Genomic DNA, 22,204 nt, shown 5'->3' with positions numbered 1-22,204 from the left:
GAGTAGATATGGCTTTGACTTGTTGGAGAGTGAGCCTAGATGAAGCTGTTGAATTGAAAGTACGATAAATTTGCAAGCCCCATGATGGTGACCGTTGATTTTTTATACCCTATTTTTAATGCGCCATCCCTCTTTCCCCAGTCCCCCACTACCCTTTTTACAATTCAACATCATCATATGCATTGTTTTATCATATTATATTATCCTTGTGCTGTTATGCATGCATGCATGGTAAATTATCGGTTAAAAGTTGCTTTTCGTTCTTGTAGTTTGACAAAATTTCCACTCTTATTTTTTGTAATTTGTCCCTTGTAGTTTGTTTTATTGTAATTTAAGAACACATTTAAATTTCCGTTCAATTTCTTGACAAAATAAATACGTGTCTCCGACGTTAGGGGTATTTCGGACGGAATTAAATGGAAATTTGGATACATTCTTAAACAACGATAAGATCAAACTACATAAATTAAATTGAGAAAATAAAAACTACAAGAACCAAAACCATAGTGAAAGAAATGGACAAATTACACTTTCTCCTTAAATTATTTATCTGTGTGTATGTATGTAGTGTATGATGTGCATGCATGTAATGTGGATGATAGGTATGCATGCATACATTCATGTGATGATGGAGACAGGCGCTCCGCTCCACTGAGGAGCTGACATAGGCCCCAGCTACCAGAAACATGTGTCCCATGGATAAAGACACCATTGTACGAAAAACAAATTAAAATACCAGAGTAAATAAATCCTGTTTGCTTTTTTAACAAAAAATAAAATAAATAAATTTATACTGTTTGCTTGCCTGCTGTTGAAAAAAGAAGAAAGCTACAAGCAGCTAGCGTGTAGAAAAGTTGAAAAAAACGACATCTAACAACTATAGGACAACACCACAGATACTATATTTTTTCTACCACCCACCATTATTATATACATTATAAACAAATAATGTCATGTTTATTATTTTTATTATATATTTGGGATATTTGTACAACATAAAAATCAACTGAATAGATAAGATCATGTACACTGTGTCTATGAATACGATATATTCCCACATCATTCAAACAACTTTATTTACCTTGCTATGGGTGGCTTGTGGATTTTTGCTAATCTCAAGGAATATTAAGATATTATGAAGGTTCGAATTTGAGATCGTTAGTCAAATCAATGTCTATTTTTATTGGGTTAAATCTCGTTGACAAGGATGATACACTCAATTCTAATTTTAAATCCCTAATTAAATCAAATCTTAGTAAATAAATCTTAATTAAGCTATTCATCTACCAACCAAAATTTGGCACTCACCATTATCGACCAACATCGGAATATATCCTATAATTTGAGTACTGATATTACATACACGGCCAATTTTTTTCATACTTGCCGATGTCAATTCCAATTTGCTATCATCTGTAAGTTTTCCATAAAATCACAATTGAAATAATCTTTATACACAATTGTGAAGATGCTGCTGACAATATTCAAGGGTGGGTTGGATTGGTGGAGTAACATTGGTAATGTGGTGGAGGATATTCGACGCTTGCTTGTTGATAGGGAAGAAATAGATGTGGTGCATCAACCTAGAATTGGCAATGGAGTGGCACATGCACTTGCTCGGTTTGGGTTAAAGGAAGGCACAAGGTTCTTTTGGGAAGATGCTGCTCCACCTTAGCTGGTGGCAAGATTGGAACATGATTTAGAATTGACCTAGTCTGTTATTTGTTTATTTGGGAGGGCAGTGGTACTATTTTTTTTTAATACTGAATTTTACTTTTTAAAGATTTCTATGACAAGGTTTTAACGAGACTACATTTTTTTCGTTTCGATTTTTCAAATTTCGTTTGATGCAAGTTTTTTTTTCCAGTTGAATGAAGTTATTTTGATAATTAAAAAAAGAAACTGTGATCATTGTCTATATACTTTTTTTTTCCCTCGGGATACGAATAATAAGTATTGTTCATAATTGGCGATTTCAATTCCTTGACGCTATCTATGGGCTTGAGCTAGTAGGCGTGTCACCTGCTTTTTGAATTTGACATCAAACACAACCAAATTTTAAATAAATGTAGGAAAACATCGTAATAAATGGAACATTTATCACTGTCGGAAACAAAGAAGAAGAAGGAATATACCACTGGTGAGTGATATGGTAGTTGAACTAATCTGATATATAACAGATGGTAGAAATAGTTGAAGAGGTGTTGGAGAGAGGTGGGCAAAGAGAAATTAGTCAAACTGTACATTTGGACTCTGAAATCATAATCAAGCCATGATTCATCGATTCAAGGGAACATAGTTACGATTAAAATTCAAAGCTTTGCTATGATATATGGGTTTTTTGGGGCATCCGAGATCGTTTAGTAGCTCGAAATTCAGTTTTAAAGTTTTTGCAGTTTTTGAAAATTTTGTTATTTTCCTATTTTAATTCCTTGTTTATTCTTAAGGTTTTTAGGAGTACTTAAACAAATTTTACATGTACCAAGAGTTATATGTTTTAGGATAAAATTTTAGCCATTCTATTCTCACGTTGCTTCATAATCTTTGCCAAGGGGTTAAAGATATCAAAGTATTGTTTGGTGCGTAAACGATAAACCTACACTCTTATTTATTAGCTATTTTTGAGTAACAAATTCCATGACATTTTCAGTGGAGGTGTGTGCATGCATGTAATATTGGAGATGGTTTGGGTTGGAATCTGAAATAATAAGCTCTCTTGACGAAAGAGACAAACGGTAAATGAGAGTATTTTAAATCACCATTTAATTCAAGGTATATCATTATCATTTTTTTCAACACACTTGATAGGTATTTAGAGGCATAATCATGGTTTTACAAATACAAAGCAAAGAGTTAATTATGATTATGTTCATGGACATGTGTCAAGTATTAAGAAGGGTGGTGAAAATACACCTATCTTAGATTAAAGTGACGAGTAAAAATATTTCTAACGGTAGATTACAAAAGTCGTGTTAATTTTTCGTTCAAGTGGGAAAAAGAAATTAAAGATGTAAATGGAAGAAGAAGAATTCTCCCTAGAGAGATGTTCGAGAAGAAAAATTGACCCATCTATGGAGAAAATCTTCAGATTCCAAACCATGCAAGGTGTGTATGCAAACAATTAATTGGGTGACATAAAACACGTACAAGATTTCTAACACGTAGATAATTTAACAAGGTAACGTAAATAACATATAGAGGACAAACGTTTTCTGATATCATAAAGAAAGTTAAGATTTTATTCTAAAATCAATCGGCAATGAAGAGACCATCATTCCGTACAAATTTTTTAATGATGCATGTCACAAATGATTTTGGTAAAAGTTTCAGGCTAATAGTTAATTAAACAAATAGTACTTATCTATAGATAATATCTTCATCATAAGTATAGAATTAGGTAACCAAACTAAAGATTCTTCCCTCTTGCTCTTGGCCATCTCGTCACAGACTGAGCTGCATATCTGCATGCATGAAAAGAGTGAGCTGCAATATCTATCAAAAATAATCAAAGGGCTTCTCATTGTACCGATCGAGTCGAGACGAGACTGAATCAAGAAGAAAGAAAACAGGAGGAAGGAAAGGAATGAGTGTTTTGTTATTAAATTCTTTCCTCTTTCGGTCCTTTTTTTTTTTTTTGGGTTTTGGTGGGGTTTCTAAATAAGTTTTATCCTTGTGATTACTTTTCTAGAAATTCGGGCTGTTTAGTTTCCCGCCTTTTATCTGCTTTTAATAATTTATGTTTGTTTAGCAGCTTTTTGGTGTTTGCTCTTCCTGACGCACGTGCTTCGTTGTCCTGCATTTGGATTTTCTGATTATTATTGTGACTCACATTCACAGTTCTCTTAACAGGTTTCATTCATATCAAATCAAATCAAAACGTCCCCTACGAGGCGCGTCATCTTAATTAGCATCATGTTATGCTTTTTGATCCTTTTTTTAATGATTAATTACGTTTTTTTTTCTGTCCTTAATTCTCTGGATTCTGACTTTACTTGTTTTGGTTGAGAGCTCAATTCTTTGTGTTTTCTACTTCTGAATTTTGAATTGAAATAAACAGTGTGCCGAATTTAGCCCATTAAAACAACTACTCTTATCTCAATGTAGGGCATGTGGAATTATTGGGTTTGTTTAATGGTTAACATTCTTCAAATTAAAAGTGGGCCAACTTTTAGCGGAGTTGGTTGTTGTGTAACTTATAAGTGGTTGTCATTAGGACGGAACCAGAAGAGTTTTTCTGGAAGAGCCAAGAAGTCAAAATATCTTAACTGAGGAAAGCATAAGGCTAAATATCTTAATCGGACTTTTGTTTCGAAACTGTGCACTTTAAGAGATTACATGGAGCTACATGTAAGTTGAGGGACGAAAGCCATCTCAGACTTACCTGTACATATCTCAATTCACACAAATTAAATAAACTCAAATATTCTACACGGATCAGGGTTATAAGCCTTCTATATCTTAATATGGTAACTGTTTTAGTAGGAATTATGTTTAATTTTGTCGATCAAGAGTTTGTGATTATAATTGAGTTCCTCATGTAGGATGTAGCCAGACTCTTCAGAACATGCATATAGGCAAGTACGCAATAGCTTAGGCCTATATAGGGTTTGCTTTTGGTGCAAAAAAGCTAGGCATCTAGCTAGACACAGGTAGAATTTAAAAAGGTTAGATTTAGGGGTATATATATATATATATATATATATATATATGTGTGCATATTATTTGGGAATTGGGAATTTATTTAATGTTTTGGACACTCATGGCATGCATGTGACAAAGGAACAATTGATGAATCGTAATCACATGATTCACTTGATATATCAGACTTCAGACTCAGAGCCTCCACTTCGCCTTGTCTACCAAGAGATAATTAAGTATTGAGCATGACGTAATATTGTTTCTATTTATGTATTCACACGCATTTGACATGCAGTGATTAGCCTTAATTAATCCTTATTAATATCCCAGAAAGCCAGTTTTCACAGTTGTGTTTGTGCGTGCGTTTTTGCAGGGTGTACTTTTTGGCCATAAAAGCCCATGTAAAAGTAAAGAAAGAAGCGGTCATTATGTTCTCACGCACACCAAACATTGCCTTCTTCATCAACTTTTGATAAATAATTCATATATTTTCTTTCCTTTTTCATTGAAAAAATAAAAGAAACAAATTGAAACATATAAGTTCATGTTTTTCTTATCAGATCGTGTTACCAAATTATGTTGTCAAACAAATAAGAAGTTTTTCTTTTGTTGGTCAAGTGCGTTAAGTCGGTGAAATTACGATAAAATTAATAATATTTGTCTTTCAAGAAGCATGAAGACAATTAAGTTGAGGCGTGGAAGTCTCGCTCTCTTTTAGAAAATTCAAACCCACGAACCGGTGCAACAATATATTTCTTAATCTGTCCCTTTCAGGATACAACAGTCCAACTGAATCGCTGTATGACTCAAGTCTATTTGCACAAATAGAATGAGTCCAAGGCTCAACAACCAAATACACCTTTCTTTGGTGAGAAGTAAGGTCCTATTTATAGACACCTCTAAATTAGTATAGTGAAAAAACCAAAAATCAAGAGCTTCTAAAACTTATTGGAAATGAAATGCATAAAATGAAGCAACACGTTGGCATAGGAACTTGGAAGTGAGGGAATCGGATTGATGTGGATTACAATTTAGAGTTGCTCTCTCTCTCTCTCTCTCTCCTCGATTGCTTCGAATTTGGGAGAATAAACAGTTGATAATTCCAAGCAGAAGGTCCCCAAGTTGCACGTAATTAAGTGGAGAAGGATCGCTCTGGCCAAAAATTTGAGGCCATGCACAGACAACGAGACCCTTGTCTCCTGTCTCTTTCCAATTTCGATTGTATTTAACTTTCACAGACTATGTAGTCCAAAAAAACTCCAAAATCCAACCAATTAATTTCAATATTTTCCGTGTCTGTCGATCCTGCATGTTCTAGAGTACTGAATCCTAAATTACTCATTACAAGATGTGATTAGCAGAATTAATTAGATTATTAGTTTTAATGGCAAAGCCTGATGAAACTCGTCTGTTTGAATTTTCCAGACATGAAACATGAATGCAGTTAAAAGCAGTACACATGCATGCATGCAGATCATGACAAATCTTCATGAGCAGCAGAGCAGGTGTTGGCGATGATAGCAGTGCATGCAACTCATAAATTAAGTGTACTTTTTCACCTTTTCGTTTGTGTAATTTGTGTTTGGTCATTTTCCATTGGACCTTATATACGGTTACTTACCACCCTTCTTCTTATGTCACCATCTCTCTCTCTCTCTCTCTCTCTCTCTCTCTCTCTCTCTCTCTCTCTCTCTCTCTCTCATGTAGATATATAGATGACGACTGATGAGGCTCAGGGATGCAATAAGAGATGGAAGAAGAGTCTGCTGCTGAAGCAGCAGCAGCAGCTCATTAATAATAATAACTAGTTAGTAATTGCTAAAAAGATTCTCTCTCACTCAGATATGTTTAAGAAACAAAAAAACAAAAACCAGGGGGTCACCTGCATGTTGTCTAGGGTTTATAACTCAAGAGGTGTTCCTTCTTTTTCTATCAGTGAATCATAATTATATCATCATTCTATAAAAGCGATGAGAATTACTTCAAAATGCTTTCTAAAATTCTCAATGAATGATGCATAGGTGATCAATATGTCGTCTGCTTTGTAACCCACTATTTGATGATTTCAATGGACAAAAATTGTATACTAAATATATGTGCATCATTCTGAAAAAGGGATCACACTTTTCTACGTAGTCAAATGTTGAAAGTAGTTATTTTCATGCTAATAATTCTTCTTCTCTTTTTGCCATGATGTAAGTATCTTTGCATGCCCAAAATTGATATGAAATTAGGTGCTTTTGCTTCGAATAACTCAACCCAAGATATGATCAATTGGACCATTTTAATCTAATGGAGAACGGATAATTTCAAAACACTGTAAAAAAAATAGCAATAGTCACTATTATTTGATGATTAATGTAGGAGTGACTAAAGGCTTTAGTCACCAAAAAAAGCCTTTTGGTGACTAAAGCCTTTAGTCACCCCCGCATTAGTCACCAAAATATCACCAAATAATGGTGACTATTGCTGCTTTTTTTTTATAGTGAAATTAAGAAATTGTATGTAATTGTTTGGAGAGAATTTTACCAAATTGTTTGTAGAGAAGTATTGGGCCATATATATAGTGATCATTCATATTCTGTTTTTTTCCCCTTAACAAATGAAGTCTAAAGTCTAGATTTATCAATATAATCTATATATAAAGTGAAAGACAAAAAATGAATTAACCAAAATGTTAAAAGGACTGCAAATTAATATAATCAAGGTGAAATGGTAAAATATTAATTTTCTCAATTATAAAATAAAAATTAAATTTCACCTAAGTAATTATATAGAGGAAGTTACTCCCCCAATCCATCCACATTCCTCTTTTTACTCTTCATTCCACTCCACCCACATTTTTAAAAATGTTTTCTTTTCAATTTTTTAATTTTTTTTCTTTCTAAATATCTATATATTTACCTGATGTAAAAAAGAAATGGTATTTGCATATGTAAACAAATTTAATATAAATAAAAAAGAGAAAAATAAAAAGGCCAATTGGCAGGCTAGTTATGAGAACGCAAATATTAATAATAATAAAAGTTTAGTTAGTTTTTTTTTTTTTTGTATAAAAGAACCTTGCTTAATACTAGCCTTTCCGCATGCGCTTCCACGCCTGTGACAAGGTTTTTTTTTATAAAAAAAATTAAATTTATTTTAGAATTAAAAAAGATAATGGGTAGTTGCGTTCCATAAAAATAGGATTCATTATATGATTTTTTTAAAATTTTTTTAAATATAAAAATGTATAAATTTACCATATTATCCTCATTTAATTAATAAGTTTAATCTTAATGTTTGGATTAACCAATGACATTTTCTGGTATTTTGAATGTTTCACCATTCTCTGCCTTTTGCTTTATACATACTAGCCTCTTCGCACGCACTTATGCTCTGCGAGAGACTTTTTATTTTAAAATTTAAATTTATTTTAGAATTAAAAAAGATAATGGGTAGTTGTGTTCCATAAAAATAGGATCTATTATATTATTTTTCTTTTAATTTTAATTTTTTAAATATAAAAAATATGAATTTACCATATTATCCTCATTTAATTAATAATTTCAATTCTTAATATTTACATTAACCAATGGCATTTCTTGGTATTTTGAATGTTTTACCATTCTATGCCTTTTACTTTATATATATAGATATATGTTTTAATTTATATATATATATTAGTAATTCAATTTAAATTAATAAAGAGGAAATGAGTGTAGTTGTATCTCATAAAAATAGGAACCATGCTCTCATTTTGTTTTTGTTTTTCAAATTTTTTTAATATAAAACTATTGTTAATTTACTATATTACCCATGTAATGAAAATGTTCATTTGTTAACATTTTCTTTAACTAAGGGAATTTTTGGGTATTTTAAATGTTTTACCATTCTTACTACTTTTAAATATATAGATAAATAGTCCCTTTTCATCGAGGGATACCCTTTGAGCCCCACTACGAATTTAATTTCAACAATCCAAACTGTATATTTTTCAATTCTTTACTCATAGACCATTCTTGCAAAAAATTAGGCAAATCAGAAACCATAAGACATTTAGTTGTGTGAACACGGTGCTTAACAAAATGTATGAATACGGTGCTTTAAGAAAACACTAAAATAACCATTTAATTGAGTGGTTAATGGAATCCCGATTCAAGTGATTTTTTGTAAAAATGATATTTAAATGAATACCTAAAAAATAGACAGATCATATTATTAAAATACAATGCAGGGTGGGTCTTATTAGAGCTCAAGATATGGATATAGATTTTTCCTAAAAAAAAGGGAATTATGATATAATGAAGTGTATTGACAAATAATTAAATAGTGAAGTTGCAAAATTGAAATAGTTACAATGAAGCCCAAAAAGCCCAAAAAAAAAGAACACAAGCCCAAGATTGTCAATGAAGAAGTGGGGTTGCCCACCTTCGACCATTTCAACTTTGGCAGGAAGCACGTCTTCTTCTTGTATATCAGTATCATAACTTCTCCAGATTAAAGAAGCCTAATTTCGAGATAGAGATTGTTGGGGCTGGCTAGGAAATACTTTAAAAATTTCTCTCAGTACATATTCCGAGCACAATCTGAAAGGTAAAGCTCGAATCTTTCCTTGCTTTCTCGGTTCTGCTATATTCTCTTACTGTTTTTCACTTTGTCCCTAATATCAAGCAATCTCATTTCACCATATGCACTATTTCCCTTTCATATTGATGATGCTTTGTGCATCTTGTTGTATCTGTTAGTGTTACCAAATATGAGAAGGGAAAAAAGAGAGCCTAATTTAGAGGACCCAGAAAGGAGTTGAAAAGGAAAAATGTTGGGTATGAAGTTTTTTGGCTGTGCATTGTCTGCGCATAGAAATTTTAGCACCAAAATCACTGGCAAAAACTCGAAATGGGCTCAAGGTAAATACAAGAGCGGATACAAAGCTAGAGAGGGAGAGGCCAAAAACACTAAAACCAGAGAGAGAGTTCAATGGACTGACCAACAAAAACAAGTCATGTCAGCCATTTCTGAGGGAAAATCTGTGTTCATTACCGGTTCTGCGGGGACCGGGAAGACAATCTTGGTTAAGCATATTATCAAACAATTGAAGAAACGTCACGGACCTTCAAAGGTTTTTGTCACCGCACCTACTGGTGTTGCGGCTTGCGCAATTAGTGGGCAGACCCTTCACTCTTTTGCTGGTATTGGATGTGCCATGGCTGATAGGGACACTTTGCTACATAGGATTTCCAAAAATGATAAGGCTTATAAGAGGTGGCGGAAAGCCGAGGCGTTGGTTTTAGATGAAAGTAGCATGGTTGATGCAGAGTTGTTTGAGAGTCTTGACTTCATTGCCAGAGCCATTAAGCAAGTCGATGAAGTTTGGGGTGGGATTCAACTTGTTGTGAGTGGGGATTTCTTTCAGTTACCGCCTGTTAAACCTCAACAGAATTCAGGGGGTAAGGAATTTGCATTTGAAGCTGAGTGTTGGGATTCTAGCTTTGACTTACAAGTTAACCTTACCAAGGTTTTTCGGCAATCTGACCCTCAACTGATCAAGTTGCTTCAGGGTATAAGAAGAGGGGAGAGTGATCCTGAAGACTTAAAGTTACTAGAACAGTCTTGCTCAAAAGCCGAGCCAGATCCTACTGTGGTACAACTCTATCCAAGGAATGAAGACGTAAATAGAGTGAATTCAAGTAGATTGGCAAGCTTGGGCAATGAACTTGTTGTTTATACAGCTGTTGATAGCGGGGAGGATTCTTTGAAGAGACAGCTTGAACAGGGGATAGCGCCTAAAGAAATTGCCCTGTGCGAAGATGCTAGGGTGATGCTGGTAAAAAATTTGAATACTTGGCGTGGCCTGGTGAATGGTGCCACTGGAACTGTTACAGGATTTTATGAGTCAGAGGATGTGGGTGTGACAAGAATATGTGATGATGGGCTGCTACCGGTTGTTAGATTTGATTCGGGGTTAGAAATGACGATTGAACCAAATACATGGACTGCGAATGAGGGAGATTCAGTCGCTAAAAGAGAGCAGCTACCTCTCATATTGGCATGGGCTTCAAGCATTCACAAGTGTCAGGGCATGACTCTTGACCGCCTTCACACCGATCTCTCTAGAGCTTTCGAAAATGGAATGGTTTATGTAGCTCTTTCCCGAGTGAGAAGCTTGGAAGGCCTGTATTTATCTGGTTTCGACCCTTCGAAGATTAAGGTGCACCCTAAGGTTGCGCAGTTTTATAACAAATTTACTAGTGAACAAGATAAGGAGGGTGAGGATGATAATGTCAGCCAGAACAAAAATGGCAGCAATGATAACAGCAGCCAGGAAATTAATGGCAGAAAATACATGCGGGCTTACATCAAATAAACATTGGAGGAACAAATACCAATTTTCTCTTTCTGAATTGTGATGCCCATCAGTCCAGGAAAAAGACTGAAAGATGCTAGAGTAAAAATTAGTACTTGTTCATAGAATAAGCCTGAGAGGTGCCCTCAACATAGCATCTGATCAGATTTTTGGCAAATATAATCTTGTCAACACTGTTAATGGTTATCAGTTGTTTTAGGCATATTCTAATTAATTTTTTCCCTTATCAAATGAGAGATAATTTTTGTTTTTTTTGTTGTGCGTGTGTGTTTACTCACAGAGATGAAGACTTGGAGCACATATGGCTTAACATTTCCATTTACCTTATCTTTTCTGCCATAAGCGATTCTTTTTTTGTCTTTTCGGTGGATGATTTATTATTTATGAATGTATGTTTCACATATTGAGGGGATTAGAACTTGTGAAATTTTACCCACATGGCATTTAGGTCCTTTCGTAATTGACAAATGTACTGCAACAACTTGATCTTGATAAAACGATTCAGTAACTTGGGTTGGCTTGCAAATGTTAAAGCTGCAAGTCCCCTTCCAAATTGTCTCTGGATTTAAAGACCAAACAACGCCACCCAATAAGCCATAAAGCTGGGGACCATTCCTAAGAACAACCAAAGTGTAGTTTTGTTATGATTATTATTGTTTAAAAAAAGAAGAAATAAATGCTCCAGTTGGAAGAAACTCTACAAATTCTTCATGTGAGAATAGCATTACCCATTGTATTACACAGCATCTGTTGGCCCAACTAAGAGGCAAACTTGGCATGCTGGCAAAAAGGTATAACTATCTCACAAACTGTGCTAGAAAAAGCTTCCTCAGTTGGAGGAGAAAAAGAGCTTTTAGTCCTGCCTGACATGAGGCAATACTTACTCATCTCACTGTAGACTGGGTAGATGAACGGCTGCTTGGGCATGTACGATCCTTCTTCAACATGGCCTCGAGATTCTGGAGACATTTAAGTGGCATACCCTGTATAAAATACAAGAAATTGCAGAGGTGAATTTACAATAACAGCCAAATTTCCAGCAGATGTATGAAAGGAAATCAAGTATCCCAGAAAATGCATTTCCAAGTGTCAAAACCAGGTAATTTGGGCAGAGAGAGAATGCACCTTCCAGCGTCTTTTTCTAGCAAACTGGGTATTAATGTCATCCAACCTCTTAATTATTTGCCTGAATGTTGGTCTCTTGAACGGATCCTGACTCCAACATTCCTCAATTAACCTGTACACAAACTTCAAGTAAGCTTTCTTAACAAGGAGCTCCCCCTATCAAAGAGAATATACCCCAGTATATAAAAGATCTTGAGCAAACGGAACAAGGGATTTTCCTCTCAAATTGGAGTTTCACAATATAATCATTTTTATATAAAATAAAAATCAAATAGAAAGCTTTGTTTCCCCCATCTTCAAAGCTTTTAGGTTCCAACAATTAGGGAGCCAAACTTGTTTATAATCATGAGGTGTAGATAGCAACAGTTTGGAAGACTGGTCAAAAACTCATTTTTAGTACCACAAAATATATCAAAATAATTACCAACAAACAAGTGGGTAGGCATAAAGAAAATGACACCTCACATATACATGCAAACAACTTACTCCTTCAATCCAAGTGCATAATACTTTGGTGGAGCTCTAAATGGTGGGCGCTCATTTGCAACATATGCCTTAGGAACTTCCTTTTCTGGCTTTGTAGAAAATGGTAGACAACCTTCAATCATCTGGAAAGAAAAAGGGTAAATATTATCTTCAATCATTGAAAATGTAATTTTTGCTTAGACCATCAAGAGCACAAACACCTGATAATTGGAAAACATTAATGAACAGAAATTAATTGAGCGTATAAACATCGAACAAATGACAACAAACTTGGTCAGAAAATAACTAAAGAAAAAAAAAAGGGTTCTATCTAGATGTGTGTGTGTGTGTGTGTGTGTGTGTGTGTGTGTGTGTGAGAGAGAGAGAGAGAGAGAGAGAGAGAGAGAGAGAGAGAGTACCTCTTGCAAGATCAAAGCAAATGAAAAAACATCCACTTTTGTATCATATTCTTCATTTCTGTAAACCTCAGGAGCCACATATCTCCCTGTTCATTGGAGATTTCATTATATCAGCAACAATAGGCCTACATGCTGATAGGAAGTACCAGATATATTCAAAATTGGAATGATTACATGTTTACATAAGCCTAAGCCTTATCCTGTTATGTCTAACATTTAGGAGACAAAGAATTGCTAAGATTCTAGAGCTCTAACTAAATTACAAGAGAGCCCGTGTGGGATTCTAATAGGGTTAGCAACCCATGCAATAAAATGAGGGTGTATTCCCCCTCCCAGTTAAAATTAGCAAAATTGTCATCCAAACAAGCTGGGTTTTATTTCTTAATAAAGACTAGAATTGATTGGATGACTCTACAATTTTACACACAGAATAGCTTTGATCAAATAAATGGAAGATAATAATGTTCAGAAAAGGAGCAACATACAAGAAGTGTCTTGACTAGTCACAGGTCTGTCCTCTTTAACTGTATTTGCAACTTTCAGTAGCTTGCTCAACCCAAAGTCTGCAACTTTCAGATGCCCAGAATCATCCCGCAATATGTTTCTGTTATCTTACTCACGAACAATTAAAAAACTATCAACAGCTTCAACCATTTATTTATCGATAGTGCACGATTCATGCCAGCATATAACTATGATGCTTCACATGCTCAGCTAAGATGAAAAAAATCCACAGTGCTTCAAACAATTTATTAAACTAAGAGGAGTGAAAGAAAGAATGCAAGTTATCAATTTGTGCCCAAACTGCGCCCACTCAATTTTGTTCCGTTTAGGCTTCAACTTAAGTTTTCCACCCATTTATATTACTTGGTCACATTCCACTGTCCTTCCTGCGCTCAATGGCTCATTTTATAAGTTTCCTGCTGATGACTCAGATAATATATAAGTAAAACTATGCTGGTTTACATCTGTTTTGCCACTAGAAAAAATAAAAGCAATAATGCACGAGAGAGAGAGAGAGAGAGCATACGAGGGCTCAAGATCTCGATGAATTATTGCTTCAGGTTTATGCTCATGAAGATAATTCATCCCCCTGCAATATCAGTATAGTGCTCATTAAGCTAAGAGAACACATGAAATTGCCTAGCTATAATAGGTAGCAATCATCCACCTTCCACCACCACGAATGCCAAAACCACAAACTCAATCAAAGAATACTGTTTGCATTTGATCCACACAAAACCATGGCCCCAGTAGATAAAAGGTAGATACCAAAAACCATGGCCCCAGTAGATAAAAGGTAGATACCAAAACTAACCAACTTGGCCTTCAAGTCCATTCAATGATTCAAGCAGTGACAACAAAACACCTATACAACCAAGCATACATAGCTTCACTGTAACACTCCAATATGATCCAAAAACTGCAATATAACAGAGGAAACAAGTAATTGGCTGACTGCTCTTCGTTGGATTTTCTATTATATAGTTAGTTTCATTTTCATTATCTTCACCCCATATTTGAATTCCCACCCCAGAAATTTTCTAACCCTACAGGGAATTAGAGTTCTCACTTTTAATGGGATGTCTCCATAGGGAATGTAATTCTCACGGAGGCAATGCGGACCAAGCAGCTGACCTTATGATTTTAACTGCTGGTAAGTTCCAAAACAAAAAACCTCCCCAATGACCATCCTTGTATCAAATTAAGGAAATCCACGAATGTGGTATGCTATGATTCAAGTCAATCAAGTACTACGAATATTAAAAGAAATGACACTTGCTATAAATTATTTAAGGAATTAAAAGAATTACACCTCAAATTCCACACACAAAATAATAGAACTCCAACTTGATAATATAGCATGGAAACATCAGATTCCATGTCAAGATCAGGCACATGTAATGACCATTCACATTTCCACAAAAACTTGCAAACAAATTCAGTGTACAAGCCACTTGACTGACCTAGCAATATCAAGTGAAAACTTTACTGCTGTTGTTGGCTTTAATGCACCTTTCCTTTTAAGATATGCATGAAAATCTCCCTGCAAAAGTAAAAATAAAGGCTCAACAAAAGCTTTGAATGTAATGATATTCTGATGAAAAAGACAATAAAAAATATATTAAATCTTTACAATTGTGTATGATGCCAAACAACCACACAATACATTGGCCTCATTTTGTTTGTACTACTACTAACCGTTTATGCCTTTATTTTGTAATCTCAATGCAATGCAAGTGTTTTCTGAATTAAGTCAAAATCAAATACTCAGACACAAGATGATGAAACATGTAAGACGTAGGAATGAATGATGTTTTTCAGGGAAGATATTAAGCTAAATTCTTCTCATGTTTCAGTTAGACCTTGGGTAGATATTCTGTGACAATCATCATTGGACTGCTTTGTGTTACAGCACCCAAAAATTGGACAACATTTGGATGTCGTATCTTCTGAAGTAAAGCAAGCTCATCCCTGAATGCATTTCTGAAATTCCATTCAGCAATTAAAACTCCAGTAAAAAATAAAGATTCAAGACTTTTTAAGTCTTATCAAAATTACACTAGAAAGTATAACAGTAATAATATACAGACAAAAACTTATGCCTAAAGTAAGACAAACCCACACTTTATCTTCATCAGAGAATACTTTCTCCCCGAGTGTTTTAACTGCAACTTGAATTCCACGCCAAGATGCAATGCGATAGGTTCCCTATCATATATTTCAATGGAAAAACACAGAATAAACAGCTGAATAACGCAATCAAGATCAATATCACCATTAAACCCATCATACCCAGTACCTTAATCAATAGTAATCCGTACTCAACTGAATCTTTTATCTTAAGCTCATTGAACAGACGCCCACATAAAACTAGTCACATAGACGTATGAAGTTTCACTAGTCTACTTTTTCACTTCCTTCATTTCTATGTGGAAATGTGGAAATTTTAGTTAAACCCAGCCAGAGGTATATAGCTCCTCATAAGCCCAGCAGAAATATCATGCTCAGTAACTAGATGCATGCACCAAGACAAACGAGCCATTATGGTCACATAGATTTGACGTGGAGCTGGTTCTCTTGCACCCAGAAACCCAAACTTCTGAGTTTCAACTTCAATCCCTTGTCATATTTTGCCATTTATAATTGCTTTATTAGCTGCTTAGTTGCTTATTATATCAGTTAGAAAGGAGGAGCCTTTGCCTTGTGTCACCGTGTACTTGAATCAGACCTCTTAAAACAAAATAAAAACCATTGACTACCCCATAGTATAGGACCTTTTCCCATGATATGACTCATGAGACGTACCTTAGTTATATCAACACTGTTGGAGAAATCAAGCTCAGTAGGATCAATCTCATATTCTGGGACTTCACGTGCGTTTTGGACATGCATGGGAGCCATCTAAAATTTGGAAGAACCAAACTACTCAATTTGTGGAACTTTGCATACCCAAATACAAGTAGATGACATAAAATCCACTAAATACCGGAGGTTTAGCGCCATGCTCCTCTAAAAGTTTGATCACATCATCGTTCTTGTAATACATTGCATCTGCAAGAGGCTGTTGAACAAATAAATCACTCACTGAGTCCTTGGCACTAAGCAAAGCAATTGCTAGCAACCGATACACACATACAAACAAACCCAAAGTGACAAAATTGGCAGTGAAATGTCTTACAGTGCTGCCCCAGCGGTCTTGTGGGTCGACCTCGGCGCCTCTGTTGAGCAACAACTGAACGACGTCGGTTCGGCCCTGGCAGGCGGCGATGTGGAGAGCGGTGCGGTCATCAATGTCTCTGAAATTGACATTGGTTCCGGAGTCCAAGAGCTCTTCAATGGCGTCCAAGTCGCCCTCGTTGGCCATGTACATCAGCCTCACCGGCGGATCAACCGGCTCCAGCGTCACCGAGTCCTCCCGGTCCGGTGCGAGCGACGACTGCTTCAGCAGAGTGAACCGGGTCCCTGCTGCTGCTGCTTGTTGTGGAGGTTGTAGAGGTTGTGGCATGGCTTCCATGTATGGAATGGAGAAGAAGAAGGATTTGGGATTTGGGATTTGGGTGCAGAATGAGAAAACAAACAAATTTAGAGGAGAGATGAACTGGGAGGATAAGAATAAAGTTGTAGGCTTTTTTAGCAGAAACAGTTCTGAGCACGATTGTGAAAGAAAGGGACTTGGTCACCTCAGCTACTCTGTTCTGTGGTGGGGTGTGGAATTTTCTTTTTCCTATTTTTCTTTTCTTTTCTTTCTCTTTCTTGATTAAAATTAAAAATGATGAAAAAACAAAAAACATATTCTCACTGTCTAGTGGTCGTCGTCAATAACAATAAAACAGTTGCAAGAGTTGGCGGCACGCCGCCATCACACCAACCCCATCTTCTTCCACCCCCATATTTTCTTTACAGAAAATCAAGAAAAGAATTAAACATGGGAAAATTCCCATTAAACATTTGAACATTGGGGGTCAAGAGTAGTGGCAGAGCCAGACAATTTTCACAGAGGAGCACCTCATATAAATATATTTATCTTCATAGTGACATTGGAATTAATTTTTTATTCAATTCAGAATTCCTAAATTTGATTACTATACTCTATTATTTTATATATCACATTAATTATATACTCATTATTGTTATTAGCGAAAAAAGACGAAAAGATATTTAGAATGGATAGTAATAATAGCGGAAAAGAGAGAGAAGAAAAACATAAAAATAAAAAAGGGCAATCTGAAATTTAATAAAAGATTTGTAATTGTCCATAATTTGAGATTACCTTAACTCCCTCCGCCCCTGGTCAAGAGCCCCCACACAAAAGCTAAGCACAATCAGATATAAGCCTACCCCCCAACGGTGTATAGCAGTAAATAAGGGCAATGATTTGCAGACTAATGGTTTAAGGTTCAAACCCTATGACACCTTGATAGTATATGTTAGAAAACTTCATTCCTCATTGTAGTTTAGACTATCACTTGTATTTATTTATAATAAATAAAAAAACATATAAGCCTACCCATCTTGGGCTAGGTTCTTTCTCCTAGCAGCAAACAACATGATCATACTCCACATCCAAGCCCAAAGTGTTGGCTATGGTTTCAGGAGGTTTAGGGTTCAAAACCTCCATCTTCCACATATCTTCAGCATTGTAGAGTAAGTTTCCACATGTTACGCATGCATTTGTGTGTTTTAAGTGAAAATGAGCTTGCGTGTGAGGGAGAAAGAAAAAAAAATCATTTCTAGAATGTTCGCATTACCCTTTATATATTTGGATATGAATGATTAGCTCGTATATTTTGTCACATTGTACGATATTTAAATATGATGAATAATGTTCTTTTGCTACACAGAAACTAAATTGTAAATCCGGATCATATAGTTAGATAAAAGTTTATGAGCAATTTATTTTCAGAGTTCAATATACACAAGTTGTGTATACAAATAAAATTTTCCTTAAGTATACTATGGTATAGTGGGGAAGGACAAGAAAAAAATTTGCTCTTACTTGATGAAGCTTGGCAAGTACTTTATGAGAAGTAAACTGATCAAATGAATAAAACTGTGAAGACAATGAGAAATTGGAAGTGCACTGAATATATGAACATTCAAAGAAAAGGAAACCAACAAAAAGGCATACTTAGCTTTGGTGCCAAAGGAGGGCTCCCTTATTACCGAAAGAAAGAGCTAATTCAATTTTGTAATTGACTTCTTTGAAAAAAATGACATGAACAAGATAGTGATGGTTCAAAATAAATAACTCAAATAATAATTTCTCCTAAATATTTTTGGAAATTATTATTTACAAGACATAATTAATAACTTTAAACAAATAAAGGAGTTTACTCTATACTAATAGAGAAAGGAAACAACTATTTGTCCAATCCACTTTTGAATTTCTTAAAAATAGCCCTCATGAATTCAGAAATATGTGAGGACAACATAGTGTTTAATAGAGAAAAGTTTCCAATTTGCTTTTGCAATCCAAAATTTAACAAACTACGCACCCTTTCCCTTCATTGGACATCTAAAACTGAATAGTAATTTCTCACAATAAACACTTGAATGATGTTGTAAATACTAAATGATAATTCATGAAAGACATAAAACTATACTTACATTAGGGAGAGTTATCATGATGTAGTAAAGACTCTCAATGCCAAAAGATGTTTGAATGAGCACAGTCGATTTTATCAGATTTTAATTATGAAAAAAGACATTCATGACATTGGGCATGTTTTGAATTGTTCGATCTACTTTTGCCGTTCGGTACCAAATGGATCGGGAAAGATTTTTTCATGTACTGACGTTTATTGTAAGTCTTTTGAACAGTTTTTGTGGTACAATAGTACGTTTTTATGTTCTTAATTTTATGTATTTTCTTGTTTTAGGTATGATACTTATGTTCAGAAGTATTTTGATGAGCCCTACTTAGAGGATGAAGTATTTTGACCATCCATATTTTATGAGCCCTACTTAGAGGATGAAGTATTTTGATGGATTCCAGTTTTCACTGAATTCTCGTGTAGACAATAAATTCAGTGAAAGCTGGAGTATATTGAATATCTCATCTTCCAAGCATGACTCATAAAAAAGGGATAGTATCTTACCTTGTGAACATAAACATCATATTTAAGAAAGAAAAGACATAAAATTAAGAAAATAAACATGTACTATTGCACCACAAAACAGTTCAAAGGTAAATGTTGGATACATAAAAAGATCTTTCTCGAGCCATTGGGTACTTGACGACAAAAGTAGATCAGACAATGACTCCAAAACACTCTCATTGTCACGAATTTCATTTTTCATAATTAAAATCTATTCGATCGACTGTGATAATTCAAACATCCTTTGGCATTGAGAAAACATAACTGGAGCTGACATTCAACATTTGCCCGAGACTTAAATTGATAGTTAACAATATCGGAAGCACAACATGAAGAAAGCATGGCCAAATGAGGCAAGAGGCACAATTAGAGTCATGCCAGATATATTTCTCAACCAACCCAACTGCACATATTGCTTGTGTCTAGTGGCAGAGCCATGAGTTTATATTTGGGGAGGGGGGGGGGGGGGGGGGGGGGGGGGCAACATATAAACAAAAAAAAGACATTAAAAAATTCCAATTTTTCAACCTTAACAATGTTTGGAAAATTAAAAGGCAGAAAACAATTGTTTATTCAATTAGGTATCAAAATAACACTCGTTGTTATTTCATATCTTGAAAACCTATGATTGAGTCAATGCTAAACTTTTATGTAATTGCCCTTTCGATGCACATAATTAAAGAGTCTGTGCGAAATTCGTCTTCCATCTTGTTACGAAGCCTAGTTTTTACTATACGCATAGTAAAAAATGATCGCTCAGTAGTTGCAGTAAAAACATGAAGAGTAAGCACAAGCATAACCATTCTATAAACAAGTGGATATGTCATTGATCTTCTAGTCGTTACCAATCATTGAGATAGATCAGAAATTGTTGACAAGTTTTTGAACTCTAGAAGTCAAACGACATCACTCTCAAAATGTTAAAGTTGTCTTCTCAAATCTATCTTCTAATGATCTTCAAAGTCTTGCAGGTAGAACTTATCTACCAATTGACAGATATCATCAATTCTAAAAGACTTACTCACTTTATGAGGATTCAAAGCCGCCCTAGAATAAGCAGCTATGTTGTTTGATCACTAAATCGGCTATTTAATTCTTTGAGTTGAGAGTTTATTATTGTTTGAGTAAAATTCTGCATGGGGAATATTTGCAGGTTGATGCTTCGATCTTCGATCTTCCTTCTCTCTCTTTCTCGATCCTTGCGAAATAAATAGGAGTTAATAGACCACATCCGGGTGTTGGTCAAAGGCCCTCCGATGCCTAAGTTAGTTAGATTGGATCTTGATAAAGATACAACAATAGCTAAAATGGATGAAGTTTTCTCGGATGTAGAGAGCTGGGTGGCTAGAGCTGTGTGTGGTGGCACTTTTCCATGTGAGGGAGAGCTTGAAGGAGGGGCGAGAAAGAAAGAGAGGAGAAATTCAGCTAGAGTTTTGAATGTGAGTTTAGAATTACCTTGAATGCCTTGTGTAGCCATGTATTTATATGCTCTTTGTGTGCTAGGGTTTTGGGAGAATAATCTTTATTTGGTTAGGATTATTCGGACCCAAAAAGATTATATGAATTACTCTAAGAGATTTGGTGGAAATTGGTTCCTTGATTTAGGGAGATATTACTATCTTAAATCAAAGATAATTTATCGTAATTAGTTGACCTAGGGAATATTCCTTTTCCACGTGTCGTCTCCTTATTGGCCGGTGAGATATATGTTCCACAATTACAACATAAAAAAATATCTATCAAGTAATAATGTTTAATCATAAAATCATCTTGTTGATGACAAGCTCGACCTCGTCTTGCAACATAATGAGCATTCATATATACGATATCTATGTTCCATACTTCATAAAAAGAATTCACCTTGGTAAGCAAAGAATCCCATCCATCATACTTTAGTGGAAGAAACAAGATTCATGGCATTTATGATGTTTTGGGATTGACATTGCAAAGCTTGACAAATTCATATGAAGTCATTGCCTTATAAGCTGCATCAGCATCTCCTCGTTGAGAATAAGTAGTTCCGTTATCAAGTATATTAATTAGAACTATGCATGTTGCACTGAACATATTTACCAAGCTGGTAATTGATTTCAAATGAGAAACCCAACAAATATCACAAGTACGTTGTGAGGTCCCAATTTGGTTAATTCCTTTCCTAGTCTCGTTCTCATCAATTTCAATCATTTGCTCAATTTCACCAGCTTCAGCATTTCTCAGTTCATCATTATGCTTGCATGAAGCACCAACAATATTAATAATAGAAGTCAATTTAGTGAAAAAGTGATGAATTCTCTTGATGATGCAATTAATGCCAATTGTAATCGACGTGCTAAACAATGAACATAATAAGCATATGAGCAATCATTCAAAATCAAAGCTTGTAACCCATTCCACTTACCTCACATGTTACTTGCACCATCGTATCCTTGTCCTATAATATTTTGAATATTTAGTGAATTATGAGACAATATAAAGTATATACCTTTTTTCAGAAGTGATGCCTCAGTGTTTGACACATGAACAAGCCCAAAAAAAGCTCCTAAATAAGACATTCTTTGTCAACAAATCACAACACTATAGCCATTTGCTCTCTCTTAGATTCATCACAC

General features: G+C 35.0%; 2 protein-coding genes across 3 annotated transcripts; one reads left to right on the top strand and one right to left on the bottom strand.

Moving 5' to 3' along the window:
• LOC18782048 (ATP-dependent DNA helicase PIF1) lies at positions 8,931 to 11,213 on the top strand. The gene is made up of 2 exons (XM_020560174.1): positions 8,931 to 9,213; positions 9,366 to 11,213. Exon 2 carries the CDS (start codon positions 9,437 to 9,439, stop codon positions 10,982 to 10,984), a length of 1,548 nt encoding a protein of 515 aa, XP_020415763.1. The 5' UTR covers positions 8,931 to 9,213; positions 9,366 to 9,436; the 3' UTR covers positions 10,985 to 11,213.
• Positions 11,334 to 17,178, bottom strand: LOC18783002 (serine/threonine-protein kinase HT1). Of its 2 annotated transcripts, XM_020560175.1 has the most exons (13): positions 16,676 to 17,177; positions 16,484 to 16,558; positions 16,303 to 16,398; positions 15,620 to 15,705; positions 15,360 to 15,480; positions 14,961 to 15,040; positions 14,024 to 14,086; positions 13,479 to 13,597; positions 12,994 to 13,079; positions 12,596 to 12,717; positions 12,110 to 12,221; positions 11,869 to 11,967; positions 11,334 to 11,599 (listed from the first exon to the last, which is right to left on the bottom strand). In XM_020560175.1, exons 1-12 carry the CDS (start codon positions 17,009 to 17,011, stop codon positions 11,869 to 11,871), a joined length of 1,395 nt encoding a protein of 464 aa, XP_020415764.1. In that variant the 5' UTR covers positions 17,012 to 17,177; the 3' UTR covers positions 11,334 to 11,599. The 2 variants fall into 2 exon arrangements, with proteins under 2 accessions (XP_020415764.1, XP_007215345.1); XM_007215283.2 differs by lacking the exon at positions 11,334 to 11,599 and having other exon boundaries at positions 11,601 to 11,967; positions 16,676 to 17,178.

Source organism: Prunus persica, chromosome G3 (assembly GCF_000346465.2).
Source record: "Prunus persica cultivar Lovell chromosome G3, Prunus_persica_NCBIv2, whole genome shotgun sequence".
In the NCBI taxonomy this organism is placed as follows: domain Eukaryota; kingdom Viridiplantae; phylum Streptophyta; class Magnoliopsida; order Rosales; family Rosaceae; genus Prunus; species Prunus persica.
This window is presented reverse-complemented; position numbering and strand designations above follow the sequence as displayed.

Excerpts from the sequence above, each read along its gene's own strand:
- LOC18783002 (XM_007215283.2), bottom strand. The coding sequence starts at position 17,011 with ATGGAAGCCATGCCACAACCTCTACAACCTCCACAACAAGCAGCAGCA. Across the intron at positions 16,559-16,675 it reads AAGACCGCTGGGGCAGCACT|CCTCTTGCAGATGCAATGTA; the intron begins GTAAGACATTTC and ends TTTGTTCAACAG. Across the intron at positions 13,598-14,023 it reads CATCGAGATCTTGAGCCCTC|AAACATATTGCGGGATGATT; the intron begins GTATGCTCTCTC and ends GTAAGATAACAG.
- LOC18782048 (XM_020560174.1), top strand. The coding sequence starts at position 9,437 with ATGTTGGGTATGAAGTTTTTTGGCTGTGCATTGTCTGCGCATAGAAAT.